At 42.1% G+C, this 15,570-nt stretch overlaps 1 protein-coding gene across 3 annotated transcripts in view; it reads right to left on the bottom strand.

The window, feature by feature from the left end:
- Nucleotides 1-15,570, bottom strand: part of pkd1a (polycystic kidney disease 1a) — a 210,696-nt gene that overhangs the window by 135,935 nt on the left and 59,191 nt on the right. For all 3 annotated transcript variants that reach the window (XM_043711199.2, XM_087997973.1, XM_043711198.2), the window contains 3 exons: nucleotides 6,707-6,778; nucleotides 2,451-2,522; nucleotides 1,403-1,474 (listed from right to left, as the gene is read on the bottom strand). In XM_043711199.2, the coding sequence (XP_043567134.2) occupies nucleotides 1,403-1,474; nucleotides 2,451-2,522; nucleotides 6,707-6,778 (216 nt within the window). The remainder of the gene's footprint in view (nucleotides 1-1,402; nucleotides 1,475-2,450; nucleotides 2,523-6,706; nucleotides 6,779-15,570) is intronic.

The raw sequence follows: 15,570 nt of genomic DNA, 5'->3' as shown, positions 1-15,570 counted from the left end.
CCTTCAGGATTATTTCTGGGATGTGGAAACCAACATGCTTAGTTGATCTCCTGTACTAACATACATTTAACCTCTGCTGTCCACACGGAAAACAGCATTCGCAAAGAACGCCAGTGGCTGACAGTTCGGAAAGCGCTCCCATTGACATAGATTTTTTTTTTAAGTCTTAAAGTCCTGGAGCCCTTGCTGGAACACACACCAGACTCTACAAACTGATGACAGCACCACGTCCCAATGACACTCCTCCAAGGTGATTGCAAACATCATTAACTGCAATCTGGGTAAGGAGCCAAGTGATGAATTTCTACTTTCTGCACAGAATCTGGACTCAATTGCTTGAGGATGGGTTTGGGAAAATGTGACCACATTCTCCATACATAAAATGGGATGATCACCTGAAATTAGGAGTGTGGCCATCGCCAAGTCTCTGAATTTCAGCCCAGAAACATTCATTCCTTGGGGGTATCCCAATTGCTGAAGCTATTCAATGGATTGTTAACTTCAATATCAAACTCCAACTGCTTCTCTGGCCACACAAAATTACATTTATGTTTGACATTGCAATGAGATAAAGGAGGGCAACAATCTGTGATGACTGACTTATGTCCAATACTGGTGGGAAGTGAACCCATGTCAGGGAATGTCAGACATGTTATTTTGGTGAAAACTCTGCTCAGAATATTGCAGATTTGGATCAAGCTGCACCCATTCTATTAGGATGCTTCAGAATATGGAAATGTTCCATGCCAGGTAGTAAACTTTGCCCAAAATGGGATATAACAAACTAGTTCAATAATATTTAGGATACTCCACATTAATACTTAAGTAGAAAACTATCTCGATGAAAATTAAATTGGCCATACAGTTTAAAGGAATAACAACTCATGGTTTTTATTTCCCAGCTTCCAGATTGAGTCTTGACTTAGTGATTATTTTTCCTCATATGATTGTCTCTTGCCTCACATCCTGTCAAGTTCTCTTTTTTTGCCTCCCATGGGGCGAAGAGGAGTTGCTGTGTTGATCAATGTTTGATGCGTTTCCATAGAGAAGATCAGACATTCTTACCCCAAGACGTAGTATGACACAACAGTGATCTATTTTAACTTTTGTGTCTTATTTGTGACAACCAAGGATGATGGGGCTTGCGGGAAAGGAGTTTTGCAGATGTTGATGGTAGGGTATGAGCCAAGTTTAACATGATGTAAAATCAGGCCAGTTACCCAGCAATACAGCTCACTTTCTCCAAAAAATTAGTGATTCAAACAGGACTTTCCACAATGTTTGAAAGTTATTCGTTTGAGCTGCTCTTCCCATTTTACTTACTTTAAACATATGTGTCAAAATTCATTGTTGTACATAGTTAGATCATCAATACTACTAGAGGAAATTGTAGAAAACTTACATTTTAGTTAAATTAAATAAATCTGCAAATATTCCATCTTCTAAAGTAGATATCTGATTGTTGCTTATGTCTCTGTAAGGAAAGATTTGAAATGATTAGAATTTTGGCCTGAAAGAATTCCTCATATCACATGGCTCCAAGCATTTATCATGCAAAAATAGTTTGTTCTGTACTACGCACACTTCCAGGAACAATATCTGAATACTGTTGATAATAGTTGAATCTAAACTGCAAGTAATGTCTTTGCTTTCTGTAGCAACATATCACTTTCATAATCTGAACCTACTTCTGTATCCACAATGTGTATATCTACAAAATCCACCACCAAGAGGAACAATGGCAGCAGCCTGATGCACTGGAGCACCAACAGGGGAAGTGGCCAGAAGTGAAGGCCACTGATAAATGCCATGTCTTCCAAGAAGATATCCAAATGGAGTTGGTAACCCTAAGTGGGAAGAGGGTAAGATAATCGTCAACATGACTGGATAAAACTGCAAATAGAAGTGGCCCATGTTTTATTTAATCTATGATCAGACAAGGCTGCCCACTTTATCTTAAAACAAAACCTTCAGTTGCTTTTGGTAACACTGGAAAGACAATGCACTCATGGCACTGCAAAAAATATAATGGCACAACATACATCAGATGATGCCAATCTCATTAACCTATCAACTGATTCTGCCCCCCCTAAGTATGGGTGGCTGTATTCATTGTCTGCCATCATTCAGTGAAAACTCTCAGAAGTGACAGCTGATTTTGAGAAGTAGCTAAAAGACTCCTTGTGGCATACTCTTCTTTCTGCTACCATCCTAGAAACTTGCCCTATAATGGGGTTTCTCACCATTTGGTCATCAGGAACCTTGGACTCGATACATTAATTTGAGTAATGAAATCCAATTAGAAAGAAAGATTACAAAAGTTGTCATGTTTTTTTTACTGCCCAAATAAATTGACAGATTTCACAACGTCCCAGCCCTGGATGAGTTGTGTAGTGTCCAAAGGGCACGATGTTTTTCAGAGGTATGAAGAAAATTTCCTGAAAACTTACATATCTGATAAACATCTTCTACCAGCGAAGATTTCTTTGAAAAGAATACTAATATTATTGCCCTGAAGATACCTGGGGAGCAAACCGAAAATACAATGCATTAACTTACAGCAAAGATTTAATCTACTTTTTCCAATTGATGTGAACTTCTATTTATGCTAATAACAAATGTCTGTAATGCTGGATCTCCTACTGGTTGAAAGGAATTCTCTCTATTCTATTTATGCAATGTTAAACATAACATTTACCTCAACACTTAAGTAGAATAGATTGACGCTATAATTATTTGAACTGATAAATTAAGAGGCCTTCATCATGTGTAATCTTGTATGCTTTACTCCATGTTGATGCAACGAGAGGTTTGGCTTTGAAAGCACTTGTTTAACCATTTGAAGTTTTTAAACAATTGGAAAGTGGTCCCAAAAGAGGCAAGCATTTCAAATGATGTGTTTACACACATTCTGAGTTACTAACATCAACTGTATTTACTCATTTTTGGACCTTGATCAACTGGACAGTGAACATTTGGTTTGGATTTTGTTGTGATTGTGATGGTAAAATTGTCTGTGTTTGTCTTCATTACTCCACAACTGACTGCAAGCTAGGGAATGTTCACATGCAAAATGTAATGCGGAAATCCAGAAGTTGTTGTTATTGGATCAACAGTCATCTGTAGGACATGCTTATAAAGCCAATGTAATTATAAACAGATGAGAAGGTTCTCTATAATGCTGTTCATCAACAGTTATCTATTAATTTCACCACCTGAAAATTTAAGTTAGAAGTGAAGAATTTTAAGCACTTCTAACTTCCTGCTTTGCTGTGCATGAATAACTTATTGTGGTTGGCTGCATAGCCATTGCATGCAAAGTCATGCCCTTGGCTTGGCACAAGATTAAATTGTTATCGGGAAGGAGGAAAACCATGACATGTATATCACCAATGGCAAGAGGTGACCTTTCTTCACCACTGACCATAAATTCCAAACCAATATTTTCATTTTTCAATGGTGAGATCCAGCTGAGGCCTTCCATGTTTGATGACATGTGGACAGACCTTCCCTACAGTCAGGTAGGTAAAAACAATGACTGCAGATGCTGGAAACCAGATTCTGGTTTAGTAGTGCTGGAAAAGCAAAGCAGTTCAGGCAGCATCCGAGGAGCAGTAAAATCGACGTTTCGGGCGAAAACCCTTCATCAGGAATACAGGCAGAGTGCCTGTACAGGTGGAGATATAAATGAGAGGAGGGTGGGGGCATAGAGTACAATAGGTGAGTGGGGGAGGGGATGAAGGTGATAGGTCAGGGAGGAGGGTGGACTGGATAGATGGAAAAGAAGATAGGCAGGTAGGACAAGTCATGGGGACAATGCTGAGCTGGAAGTTTGGGACTGGGGTGAGGTGGGGGAAGGGGAGGAAGAACACCTCATCTTCCGCCTCGGAACACTTCAACCCCAGGGCATCAATGTGGACTTCAACAGTTTCCTCATTTCCCCTTCCCATGACTTGTCCTACCTGCCTATCTTCTTTTCCACCTATCCACTCCACCCTCCTCCCTGACATATCAACTTCATCCCCTCCCCCACTCACCTATTGCACTCTATGCTACTTTCTCCCCACCCGCACCCTCCTCTCATTTATCTCTCCACCCTTCAGGTACTCTGCCTGTATTCCTGGTGAAGGGCTTTTGCCCAAAACGTCAATTTTACTGCTCCTTGGATGCTGCCTGAACTGCTGTGCTTTTCCTTCCCTACAGTCAGCAACCCTGAACACACTCCATGCCCTTTTATCACAATGACCTCTCAATACTTAGAATTACTTACTTAAGAATATATTTGCATTGGAAGCCATTCAGAGATGGTTCACAAGGTTGAGTCCTGAGATGGAGATGTTGCCTTCTGAGGAAAGGTTGACCAGATTGTGTCTATTCCAATGGACTTTTGAAAGTTAAAAGGGGATCTTAATGAACCACATAAGATCTCAAAGGGGCGCTGGGAAATAAGGATTCAAATTTCTTGTATAACTTGCACTAGTGGCCTTGGAAGAGATGTACATAGGGTTGTAATCTAAGGCCTTTCTGATTTGCAAGGCCCACAGGGCCAGAAAGGGAGAGGACATTTCTTTTTGCAATCAGAATCTTCAATGTTTCAGCTTGCCGACCCAGTACAACCATCCCCCTCAACCCTGTTTGGAGCTTAAAATCTGGCCAACCCATATAAACCTGAGCAGTCTAACAGGAGTAGAGGATGAATTAGCACAGGAGCAACTAGAGGTTTGTGAAGTTTCATCAGTTAAGTTGTACTTTTGTTATGTAGTGTAGAAGATATTTATTTTTCATTATGGAAACTGCATTTTGTTCCTTCATGCACTTTATGACAAAGTAAATCCATTATTCCCAGGCTAAATCTGCCTTCTTTGAATTGTGTGAATACTCAACGCATTGACACAGACAAGTGATGCAGTTATGTGCACGATGGGCTATTCAAACGATCCCTCAGGCTTCGAGTGTAGGATGCTGGTCAGAAATGAAGTTGGAGTTACAAATTTCCAAGTGTTAATCATCTGTTTAGAAATAGAGGGGGCTTTGCAATAGAGGCGGACTTTCTGCTGATGTTGTGGCTGCAGAAGGAGGAGAAAATACCCTCAAATTCCTGCCCTCACACTCTGCCTCCATCCATGGAAACACTACAAAGGAAGGAGGTGGCTATCCCAGAAAAGAACAATAACCTACATTCCGACAGCATCTTTGACATAGTGGAACTTTACCCAAGATACTTCACAGGGAGAAGAACTAGGGAACTAAATGGCACCAAGACACATAACGAAACAATAGGTCTGGAAACCCTGGTCAAATTGGTAGGTTTTAAGGAGTACTTAAAAGGAGGCAGGATAGGTGGAGAGCCTTACAGAAGGATATTTGGAGCTTATCGTTAATTGGAGTGAAGGAACTCAACAAAGTACAGCTGAGTATTGGAGGAACCCAAAATTCTTGAAGGATTGTAGGTCTAAAGAAAGGGAACGAGATTTCTTGGGGACAGGGGGTGATGAAAAGTGAGGTCACACAGGGATTTGAACACAAGAACTTGAATTTTAAATTTGAGACATGAGGATGTAGATAGTGAGAAACTTTTCACCTTAATAGAAGAATCAATAACCAGGGGCACAGTTTGAAGTTAAGGAGCAAAAGATTTGGAGGGGATTTAAGGAAAAATATATTCACCCAGAGGGTGATGAATATTTGGAACTCCCGCCCTAACAGGGTGATAGAGGCAAGAACCACTGAGACATGTAATAAATATTTAAATGAGCCTTTGGAACTTCATGGTAATTCAAGGTTACTGGCAAAGTGCTGGAAAATGGGGATGGAATTGATAGATGTTTGATGACCAGCACAGACATGATGGGCCAAAGGGCCTTCTTCCATGCTGTTAAAAACTCTCCAACTCTCTGACACTGGGGCACCAGGAACCAGTGTAGGTCAGCAAATGCAGAGGTAAAGTTAGGGCATGGGCAAGAACTGGAATGAGCTCAAGTTAATGGATGAAGAAAGATGGGAGGTTAGCCAGGAGACAAAGCAGAGGTAACCAAAGCATATAAGGAATGTTTTTGTTAATTAGATCTTAGGAAAGGCCTATTTCTGAATGTTCTAAGACTTGGGTCTGTAGTGTATGTTTTGTCCTATGATAAGAGTAAAATATTTGTCTTTGTGAGAATATTATATTGAACTGTATCTGAACTAATGTCAATTTTTTTTAGATTACATTACAGTGTGGAAACAGGCCCTTCGGCCCAACAAGTCCACACCGACCCGCCGAAGCGAAACCCACCCATACCCCTACATTTACCCCTTACCTAACACTACGGGCAATTTAGTATGGCCAATTCACCTGACCCTGCACATCTTTGCACTGTGGGAGGAAACCGGAGCACCCGGAGGAAACCCACGCAGACACGGGGAGAACGTGCAAACTCCACACAATCAGTCGCCTGATGTGGGAATTGAACCTGGGTGTCTGGCACTGTGAGGCAGCAGTGCTAACCACTGTGCCACCATGCCGCCCATAATAGGTGAATAGGCCCATTCTGATTATTGTAGGATACATGCACTGTGACCTTTATACTGAACCCAAAGAATTCTGGGTGCAGCTACAACAGTTTTGTGGATCATGTGAAATATTAAACTGTTTGACTGAGCAAAACTATAACTTATTTTATTATCAACTGTACATGACAAATACATCAATAAGTGAATCACTTACAACTTCTCCAGGGAAGTCAGATTGTCCAAAAGGTTATCATCTATCGAGATAATGCCATTGTATGAAAGATCCCTGGAAGACAACAAAAAGACATTTAAGCTTTAATGACCTTCACTGCTTGCTGATTTTTCATTGGCTCTCAGTAATACAAACTTTCGATATTAAAATTCTCATCTTTATTTTCAAATCCTTCCATGACCTCACTTCTTTCCAAGTCTCTAACCTCCTCAAGCCCTATAACCCTTTGAGATATCTGCAGCTCTTTAATTCTGGCCTCTTGAGCATCCCCCTTTTAATTGCCCTACAATTTTAGCCGTGCTTCAGCTATCAGGAACAGGAGGTAGGGAGTTCTGGCCCCAGATTCCTCCATCTCAACTTCCTCCTTGAAGTCATACCTTATAAAATATCTCTTTAACCAAGGTTTTGGTCATCTAACTAGTATCTCACGTGATCCAGTTTGCTTTATAAAGCCTCTGTGAAGTGCCTTTGGATGTTTTATCACACTTCAGGTGCTACATAAACATAGGTTGGTATAGGAAGATTCAAACGCACTCCATTTATAGTAAAGGAAGATGATTAAGACCAGGAGAAATAGGAGCAAGGCCATTCATTCAGCCCCTTGAGCCTGCTCCACCATTCAATATGATCATGGCTGAAACTTCATTTCCACAAACAAAACATTATTGATGAACACTATAGGAGCAATTTTAATCTAACCCACTCATCAGGGCCCTGATGGACTCAGTGCAATGCTAGTTTCACACGCGACCCCATTTCATGCTGGAGAGGGAAGTTGGACAAGATGTAGTGTTCCACCCAATCCTAGGGGATTCCAGCCAGCATGTTTAGTTAAAATTACTCCCCATGTAATTGTTTAATCTCAGATTTTGGCTCCTTAGGAGCTATAAATGTTTATCTGGTGTGTAACAGAGTCGCTGAACTATAAAGTTCCCAATACCAGTTCTCAGGCTCTCCTGAGGAACCTCACTTTAACCAGGGAGGGTTGATAAAGTATGCAGGGTAAAAACAATGACTGCAGATGCTGGAAACCAGATTCTGGATTAGTGGAAGAGCACAGCAGTTCAGGCAGCATCCGAGGAGCAGTAAAATCGACGTTTCGGGCAAAAGCCCTTCATCAGGAATAAAGGCAGAGGAGGGTGGGGCTGGGGAGAAAGTAGCATAGAGTACAATAGGTGAGTGAGGGAGGGGATGAAGGTGATAGATCAAGGAGGAGGGTGGAGTGGATAAGTGGAAAAGAAGATAGGCAGGTAGGACAAGTCATGGGGACAATGCTGAGCTGGAAGTTTGGAACTAGGGTGAGGTGGGGGAAGGGGAAATGCGGAAACTGTTGAAGTCCACATTAATGCCCTGGGGTTGAAGTGTTCCAAGGCAGAAGATGAGGCGTTCTTCCTCCAGGCCTCTGGTGGTGAGGGAACGGCGGTGAAGGAGGCCCAGCACCTCCATGTCCTCGGCAGAGTGGAAGGGGGAGTTGAAATGTTGGGCCACAGGGCAGTGTGGTTGATTGGAGCGGGTGTCCCAGAGATGTTCCCTAAAGCGCTCTGCTAGGAGGCGTCCAGTCTCCCCAATGTAGAGGAGACCTCATCGGGAGCAACGGATACAATAAATGATATTGGTGGATGTGCAGGTAAAACTTTGATGGATGTGGAAGGCTCCTTTAGGGCCTTGGATGGAGGTGAGGGAGGAGGTGTGGGTGCAGGTTTTGCAATTTCTGCGGTGGCAGGGGAAGGTGCCAGGATGGGAGGGTGAGTTGTAGGGGGGCGCGTACCTGACCAGGTAGTCACGGAGGAAATGGTCTTTGCGGAAGGCGGAAAGGGGTGGGGAGGGAAATATATCCCTGGTGGTGGGGTCTTTTTGGAGGTGGCGGAAATGTCAGCGGGTGATTTGGTTTATGCGAAGGTTGGTAGGGTGGGTGGATGATTTGGTTTATGCGAAGGTTGACAGATGATTTGGTTTATGCGAAGGTTGGCGGATGATTTGGTTTCCCCACCACCAGGGATATATTTCCCTCCCCACCCCTTTCCGCCTTCCGCAAAGACCCTTCCCTCCGTGACTACCTGGTCAGGTCCACGCCCCCCTACAACCCACCATCCCATCCTGATATCTTCCCCTGCCACCGCAGGAATTGCAAAACCTGCGCCCACACCTCCTCCCTCCCCTCCATCCAAGACCCTAAAGGAGCCTTGTCCTACCTGCCTATCTTCTTTTCCACCTATCCACTCCACCCTCCTCCTTGACCTATCACCTTCATCCCCTCCCCCACTCACTTATTGTACTCTATGCTACTTTTTCCCCACCCCCCACCCCCACCTCTAGCTTATCTCTCCACCCTTCAGGCTCTCTGCCTTTAAATCCTGATGAAGGGCTTTTGCCCGAAACGCTGATAAAGTATGCAGCTGACCTTGACATACTTGATCAAGGATGGCTGGAAATCAGCCAGTGCTCCTGGGACTGGGTGGTTATCTCAAGCCCTCCCCAATGTGAAACATCAATATGCAAGTGTCAGTAAAGTTGGAAAGACTTCCATTGCTATAACACCTTTACAACTTCAGGATTTCCCAAAGTTGCCAAGTGAGCTTTTTTAAAAAAAACATTCACTAGATGTGAGTGTTGTTGGCAAAACCAAGATTTATTTCCCAACCCTCGATGGCCTTGAAGTGGTGGTGGTGAGCTGCCTTCTTGACAACTGAGTAACTTTGCTGACTTTTCGTAGTCAACAATGTTGCTAAGTAATTGTAGACTAGGTCAGGTACGGACAACTAATACTCTTCTCTAATGGCATGAGCCAGGTAGCTTTTTGTTTGAAAAGGTTACGAGGTCAACATTAATAAAATGGCTTTTGACTTCCAGATTTATTAAATTTAAATACCTCAGCAGCTGTGGTGGGATTTGAACTCATATCTCCAAATCATTACTCCAGGCCTTTGGATTACTAGTCCCGTAATGTAAACATCATGCTGGTGTTACATCTTCATCATGGAATCACTGCTGTAATTCAGGAAACGTGGCACTGAACAGTGGGATCCCACACACAGCAGTTAGTCACCAAATAACCTTTTCAAAGCGCCCGGACAGCTGCTTTGCTCAGCGTTCATGCCAGGAGACTGATTTGCTGTGTGTAAATATGCTGCCATGTTTTCTACATTATTACAGCGGAGGTTAATAGCCTGTGATTGGAATTACTGTCAGCTCACTGGTCAGCCAGTGCTACTGTAGGGAACATTAAGCAATTGATTTTAGTGCACAAGCAATTGCATATATCAGAAAGGCAAAATCAGAAGGTAGCCTCCTACAGAGATAAGGTTTGAATCTGAACCTTAGCTGCCAATCTCAATTATAATACCTAAACTGACAAGATTCTGCAGGTTCTCAGGCTGATTATTGTATGACCTCGGTTGGATTTAAAATAGCTGTGAAGGAGTCTACATTATTCTTGGCTTTGAGCAATGACCCCACCTTCACCTCAAACCCAGACCGAGATGACAATCTGCCCGTGAAGTAGCATCTATCAGAAACGCTGTATGGCAACAGGCATTCCTGCAGTTGCGTTTGACCCTGCAGTGGTGGGCTGAGGCCTTTCAGTGTTCCTTAATTGGCCATTTAAGCATCTCAGTTGACACAGGATAGGAAGATCAACCAGGGGCCCTTCCACCCAAAACCTAATTCTGGTGGAGATGCGAAGGCAGCAGGCATTGGGTGCATCCCCACACCATGCCCAAATAAATGCTCTTCCCACCTCCAAGCTCTCCACATTCAGAAAGAGGGCTGTTTTGGTGAGATTAGATTCCCTACAGCTTGGAAACAGGCCCTTCGACCCAACAAGTCCACACCAACCCTCCGAAGAGTAACCCACCCACTCCCATTTCCCTCTGACTAATGCACCCAACACTATGGACAATTTAGCATGGCCAATTCATCTGACCTGTATATCTTTGGGAGGAACTGTGGGAGGAAACCAGAACACCCAGAGGAAACCCATGCAGACATGGGGAGAATGTGCAAACTCCACACAGCCAGTCGCCCAAGGCTGGAATTGAACCTGGGACCCTGGTGCTGCGAGGCAGCAGTGCTAACCACTGAGCCACTGTGCCGCTATAGTGCAGTTATAGTGTCGCTATGTTTGAGCCAGCAGACATGGATTCAAGTCTAAGCTGCTCCAAAAGTGTGTAATTTTATATCACTGAACAGGTTGATTAGAAAATATTCCCCACCTCTCGTGAGGGCTGTTGTGGCATAGTGGTAGTGTCTCTACCTTTGGGGCAAGAAGTCTGGGTTCAAGTCCTGCTACAAAATTACATAATAATATCTCTGAATAGATCAATTAGAAAATATCTCCACCTTCAGGGGAAGAAGATTCTGACTCAAGTCTCTGGGAGGTAGGAAAAGGTTAAATGCAATTTGTTACAGCAGGTTTGTAATGTTCCTTGTGTTTGGTGTAACAGGAGTGGGCCTGATTTCCTACTTTGTGGTAAATCTGATGTCTCTGTAGCCACAAACTGCATGTGACTATAAGAGATTAATTGAGTAATACAAATTGACTAAATGCTAAGTGTTCCTTCACCCACTGACCAGCAACATAGCTCAAAGCCATAGAAATTGGCACAAAGAAGAGAAATTTTACACGAGTCTATATTCAGTAGATGATGAATTGCTGATTTCATGGCCATACTACACCCAACACTCCTTCCTGCGAAACCTCCTCAACAAGTTTGGTGGCACTGGTGGGAGTTCTCAACTTTTGCTCTTGCTGCCCAGCTTAAACATAAGACACTAAAAGAAAATAACCATCAGGAAGGGAAACAGTTTTTAATTGCAGGGGTAACAGATGCACAAAGCCTCGTGTGAGCAGCAAGTTTGTGGTTTAACAGTCAGTGCCCTCTTCTCCAAATTCTTCAACTATAGACGAGTGTGCAAAATCTGGGCAGGTATTTCCAGTACAGTACTGAGAGAACGCTGCATTGGCAGCTTTCTTGTTTTTTTTGGATGTGTCATTACATCTGTGCTGTTAGATAGACGGAAAGTGTTTTTTTTTCAAAAAGAACAGGGCAGTTTCCTTTGGCGTCTTGCTCAGGATTTAATCTTAAAAATCAACATTAACTTAAAACAGGATTATCTGGTTTTTTATCTTATTAGTAGTTGTGGGACCTTGCTGTGTGTAAATATGCTGCCATGTTTTCTACATTATTACAGCGGAGGTCAATAGCCTGTGATTGGAATTACTGTCAGCTCACTGGTCAGCCAGTACAACTGTAGGAAACATTAAGCAATTGATTTTAGTTGCCAAGCAATTGTATATATCAGAAAGGCAGAATCAGAAGGCAGCCTCCTCCAGAGACAAGGTTTGAAGCTGAACCTTAGCTGCCAATCTCAATTATAATACCTAACCTGATAAGATTCGCATGTTCTCAGGCTGATTATTGTATGACCTCAGGTGGATTTAAGATAGTTGAGAAGGAGTCTACATTATTCTAAGCATGTAGATGTCTGCTGTGGACTGTTGGGATACTGACTGTACTGCACATCTTCAGATCCATGGCAAACATTCTCCTGGCTATAAGAAGCCTATACACACATGCAAAGGCTGTGGAGGAAGCTGCAGAAAGAAGCCACCCCTTGTTTGTTCAAACTCAATTGACCATCACCATTGCATTCAATTTGCAAATCTTAGGCACACTGGTCAACCACTTTTTTTCTACAAAGGGATGCATCCATATGTGTATATTGCTTTTTAATCTGTCCTCTCCAAAATTTAGATTATTTCAAAGAATTAAAATGGCATGCACAAAATCCATGCTAAAATTAAAGACTGGCCACAGTTAGACACAGATTATGCTCAATCTAGCTAACTGTTGGTCTATTATCTTTTGCAGTAAAACTCACATCCAACTGTTAACAATCGAACTGCTGTATACAGTTCTGAAGAAGTCATACTGGACTTGAAGCATTAGCTGTTTCTCTTTCCACTGAAGCAGCCAGACCTGCTGAGTTTCTTCAGCAGTCTCTGTATTTGTTTCAGATTTCCAGTATCCACAGTTTTTTGTTTTTATTATTATGCTGCATATATAACTCTATACTTGTAATGTCTGAATGATTATGTTCCCCACTCTTTATTTAAATAAGTATTTCACATTGCATACATTAAATGCCCAAGCCGAGGTAAAGTATAGCACACGATTCATATGGTTGCCATTTTGAATATATTGGCAAACAATCAAACAGAATGTATCCATATTATATGTTTTATGCACCTGGGTTAATAATTGCTTGTGTATAGCCTCATAAGGGAACCTTACTTTGTTCCTCGATTGGCAAACATCTTTTTGGAAATGAATGGGTTAAAAAACTTTTATTTCAGAAGCTACTGCTGATATTAAGTCTAAAGGCACTGTACAATCAAATTCAACCAAGTCTGAAATAGAAAAATTATCCAATTCACTGATCTGCAGTTTTGGCATTGTCCTGAAATATTTTTTTCATAACGTTAGGAGGGGTACAGAGAGAGGGACAGGAAAAGCCAGGCCTGAATCAAACAAAGTCTGCTTAACAAAGAAGCTGAATTCAAATCAGCTTCAATTCCAGGCCAGGATTTGTATCAGTCCCTTGAAAGGCCAAGAAAAAGGTTATGCAGGACCAAATGTGTGTTTAACTGACTTCCACTCCAGATGATTAATCTCAATTCCAGTGATAGCTCAGTCAGTTTATTGAGGCAGAAGCTGAGAAAAATGTAATACAAAGTAAATATTGTTCCACATAAAAGTAATTTATTTTAAAGGGATATGTGTTCCCATGACAGCCAATAGGGTGCCACCATTTATTATTTTAAAGGTAAAGCTGTGTCTCCTGACATCCCCAAAAGGTGCACAGCAGGAACCCACAAGCAACAACAAAGATGGACGATTAGGTTTCTCAATGAATTTCCCTGCTATTGGAGAAGGCAAATAGATCTTTTGTCTAATATCTCAACCAGTATGATGGCACATTGAATGACGCACATGGGAAATGCTCAAAATTTTGATTAATAACTGGGTTTATTGAAGATTTACTGCACAGCTTTCTGTCAAAAAGTAAATTAGTGCTAAAAATTCTAATGTATTTGTTTTATGTGAACAAATCCCTAATTTTACAAGTTTATTGGTTTTGATATTGTGTGTTCGGTTCCTGGACCCCTGTGTTCTTGTTGTCACTGTGCAGATGATGGGTCTGGGTTGACAAGGGCCCTCTATTTCACTTGCCCACCACCGCCCCTACCCAGGTACACTTTAATGAAACCTACTGTTGTACTCCCCCGTGCCCAGTCCAATATTTATCTCCAGCCGAAATCACAAAAACAGCTGCAGTAGTATGTCACAAAGATATTTACACATTTCATTATTTTGCCCTCTCTTATGGGGAGGTGAAAACAAAGCTTTGAAGGAGAGTCTTATTGGACTCGAAATGTTAACTCTTGTTTCTCTCGTCATAGATGTTGCCAGACCTGCTGAGATTCTTCAGCACTTTGTTTTTATTTCAGTTGTCCAGCATCTACAGTATTTTATTTTTACTCATAGAGTCATACAGCATGGAAACACACCCTTTGGATCAACCAGTCCATGCCAAACACAATCCCAAACTAAACTAGTCCCACCTGCCTGCTCCTGGCCCATATCCCTCCAAACCCTTCCTATTTATGTTCTTATCTCTGTGTCTTTTCAACGTTTTAACTGTGTCTGCATCCACCACTTCCTCAGGACGTTCATTCCACATGAGGATCACCCTCTCTGTAAACAATTTGCCCCTCATACCTTTTTAAAGTCTCTCTACTGTCACTTTAAAAATATGCCCCTAACCTTGAAAACCCCCACCCTAGGGGAAAAGACACCCAGCATTAACCCTATCTATGCCCCTTGTGATCTTATGAACTTCTACAAGGGCACCTCTCAACCACCTATGCTCCAATGGAAAATGTCTCAGCCTAACAAACCTTCCATACCCAGCAACATCTTAGTAAATCTCTTCTGAATGCTCTCCAGCTTAATAGTATCCTTCCTATAACTGCACACACTACTCCAGAAGAGGCCTCATCAATGACCTGTACAACCTCAACATGACTTCCCAACTCCTGGACTCAAAGGACTTTTTCTGTTGTAGAAATAAAGTCAGTTCAATAATAGTTACCTACATGGAACTCCGATATTAGTGCAGTTCAGCTGATTTACTCATTTACTGTGTTTACTGTGAGTTAGCTGCACCATCCCCTATAGTACAATAGCAACTACACTTTAAAAATTAATTGGCTTGAAAGAACTGTGGGGTATCCTGAGGTGGTGGACAGTGCAATCTTTCTTGGCATCCAGTGATACACAAGATTCTATATAACTGGCAGTTTTGCTAAAATACTTTATTCAATAAACAATAAAAGGATAAAAATAAGTACCAACATTTTGTTGGCAATAAATATGGAAAGGCTTTTATTTCTTTCAGAATTGGAATATTGCCATATTTCATCATGGGGTGGAATTTAATGTGTTTTCCTGAGGTGAGTATGGACATAGGAGGGCATTAAATTGAGCGTACAGGGAACAAAAAGCAAACCCCATTCCCAAGAGTGAGATCCGTCATTGTCAGGCATTCCATGCCTGATTAAGGGACCAAGTATTGGGTTCAGAAGAAAAGGTTTGTAAAAATGTGTGAATGATGCGCACAGGTTTAGATTAGATTACTTACAGTGTGGAAACAGGCCCTTCGGCCCAACAAGTCCACACCGCCCCGCTGAAGCGCAACCCACCCATACCCCTACATTTACCCCTTACCTAACACTACGGGCAATTTAGCATGGCCAATTCACCTGACCTGCACATCTTTGGACT

Source organism: Chiloscyllium plagiosum, unplaced genomic scaffold (assembly GCF_037043375.1).
Source record: "Chiloscyllium plagiosum isolate Xiang-an unplaced genomic scaffold, Cpla_swu_hap1 HiC_scaffold_20, whole genome shotgun sequence".
Classification (NCBI taxonomy): Eukaryota; Metazoa; Chordata; class Chondrichthyes; order Orectolobiformes; family Hemiscylliidae; genus Chiloscyllium; species Chiloscyllium plagiosum.
This window is presented reverse-complemented; position numbering and strand designations above follow the sequence as displayed.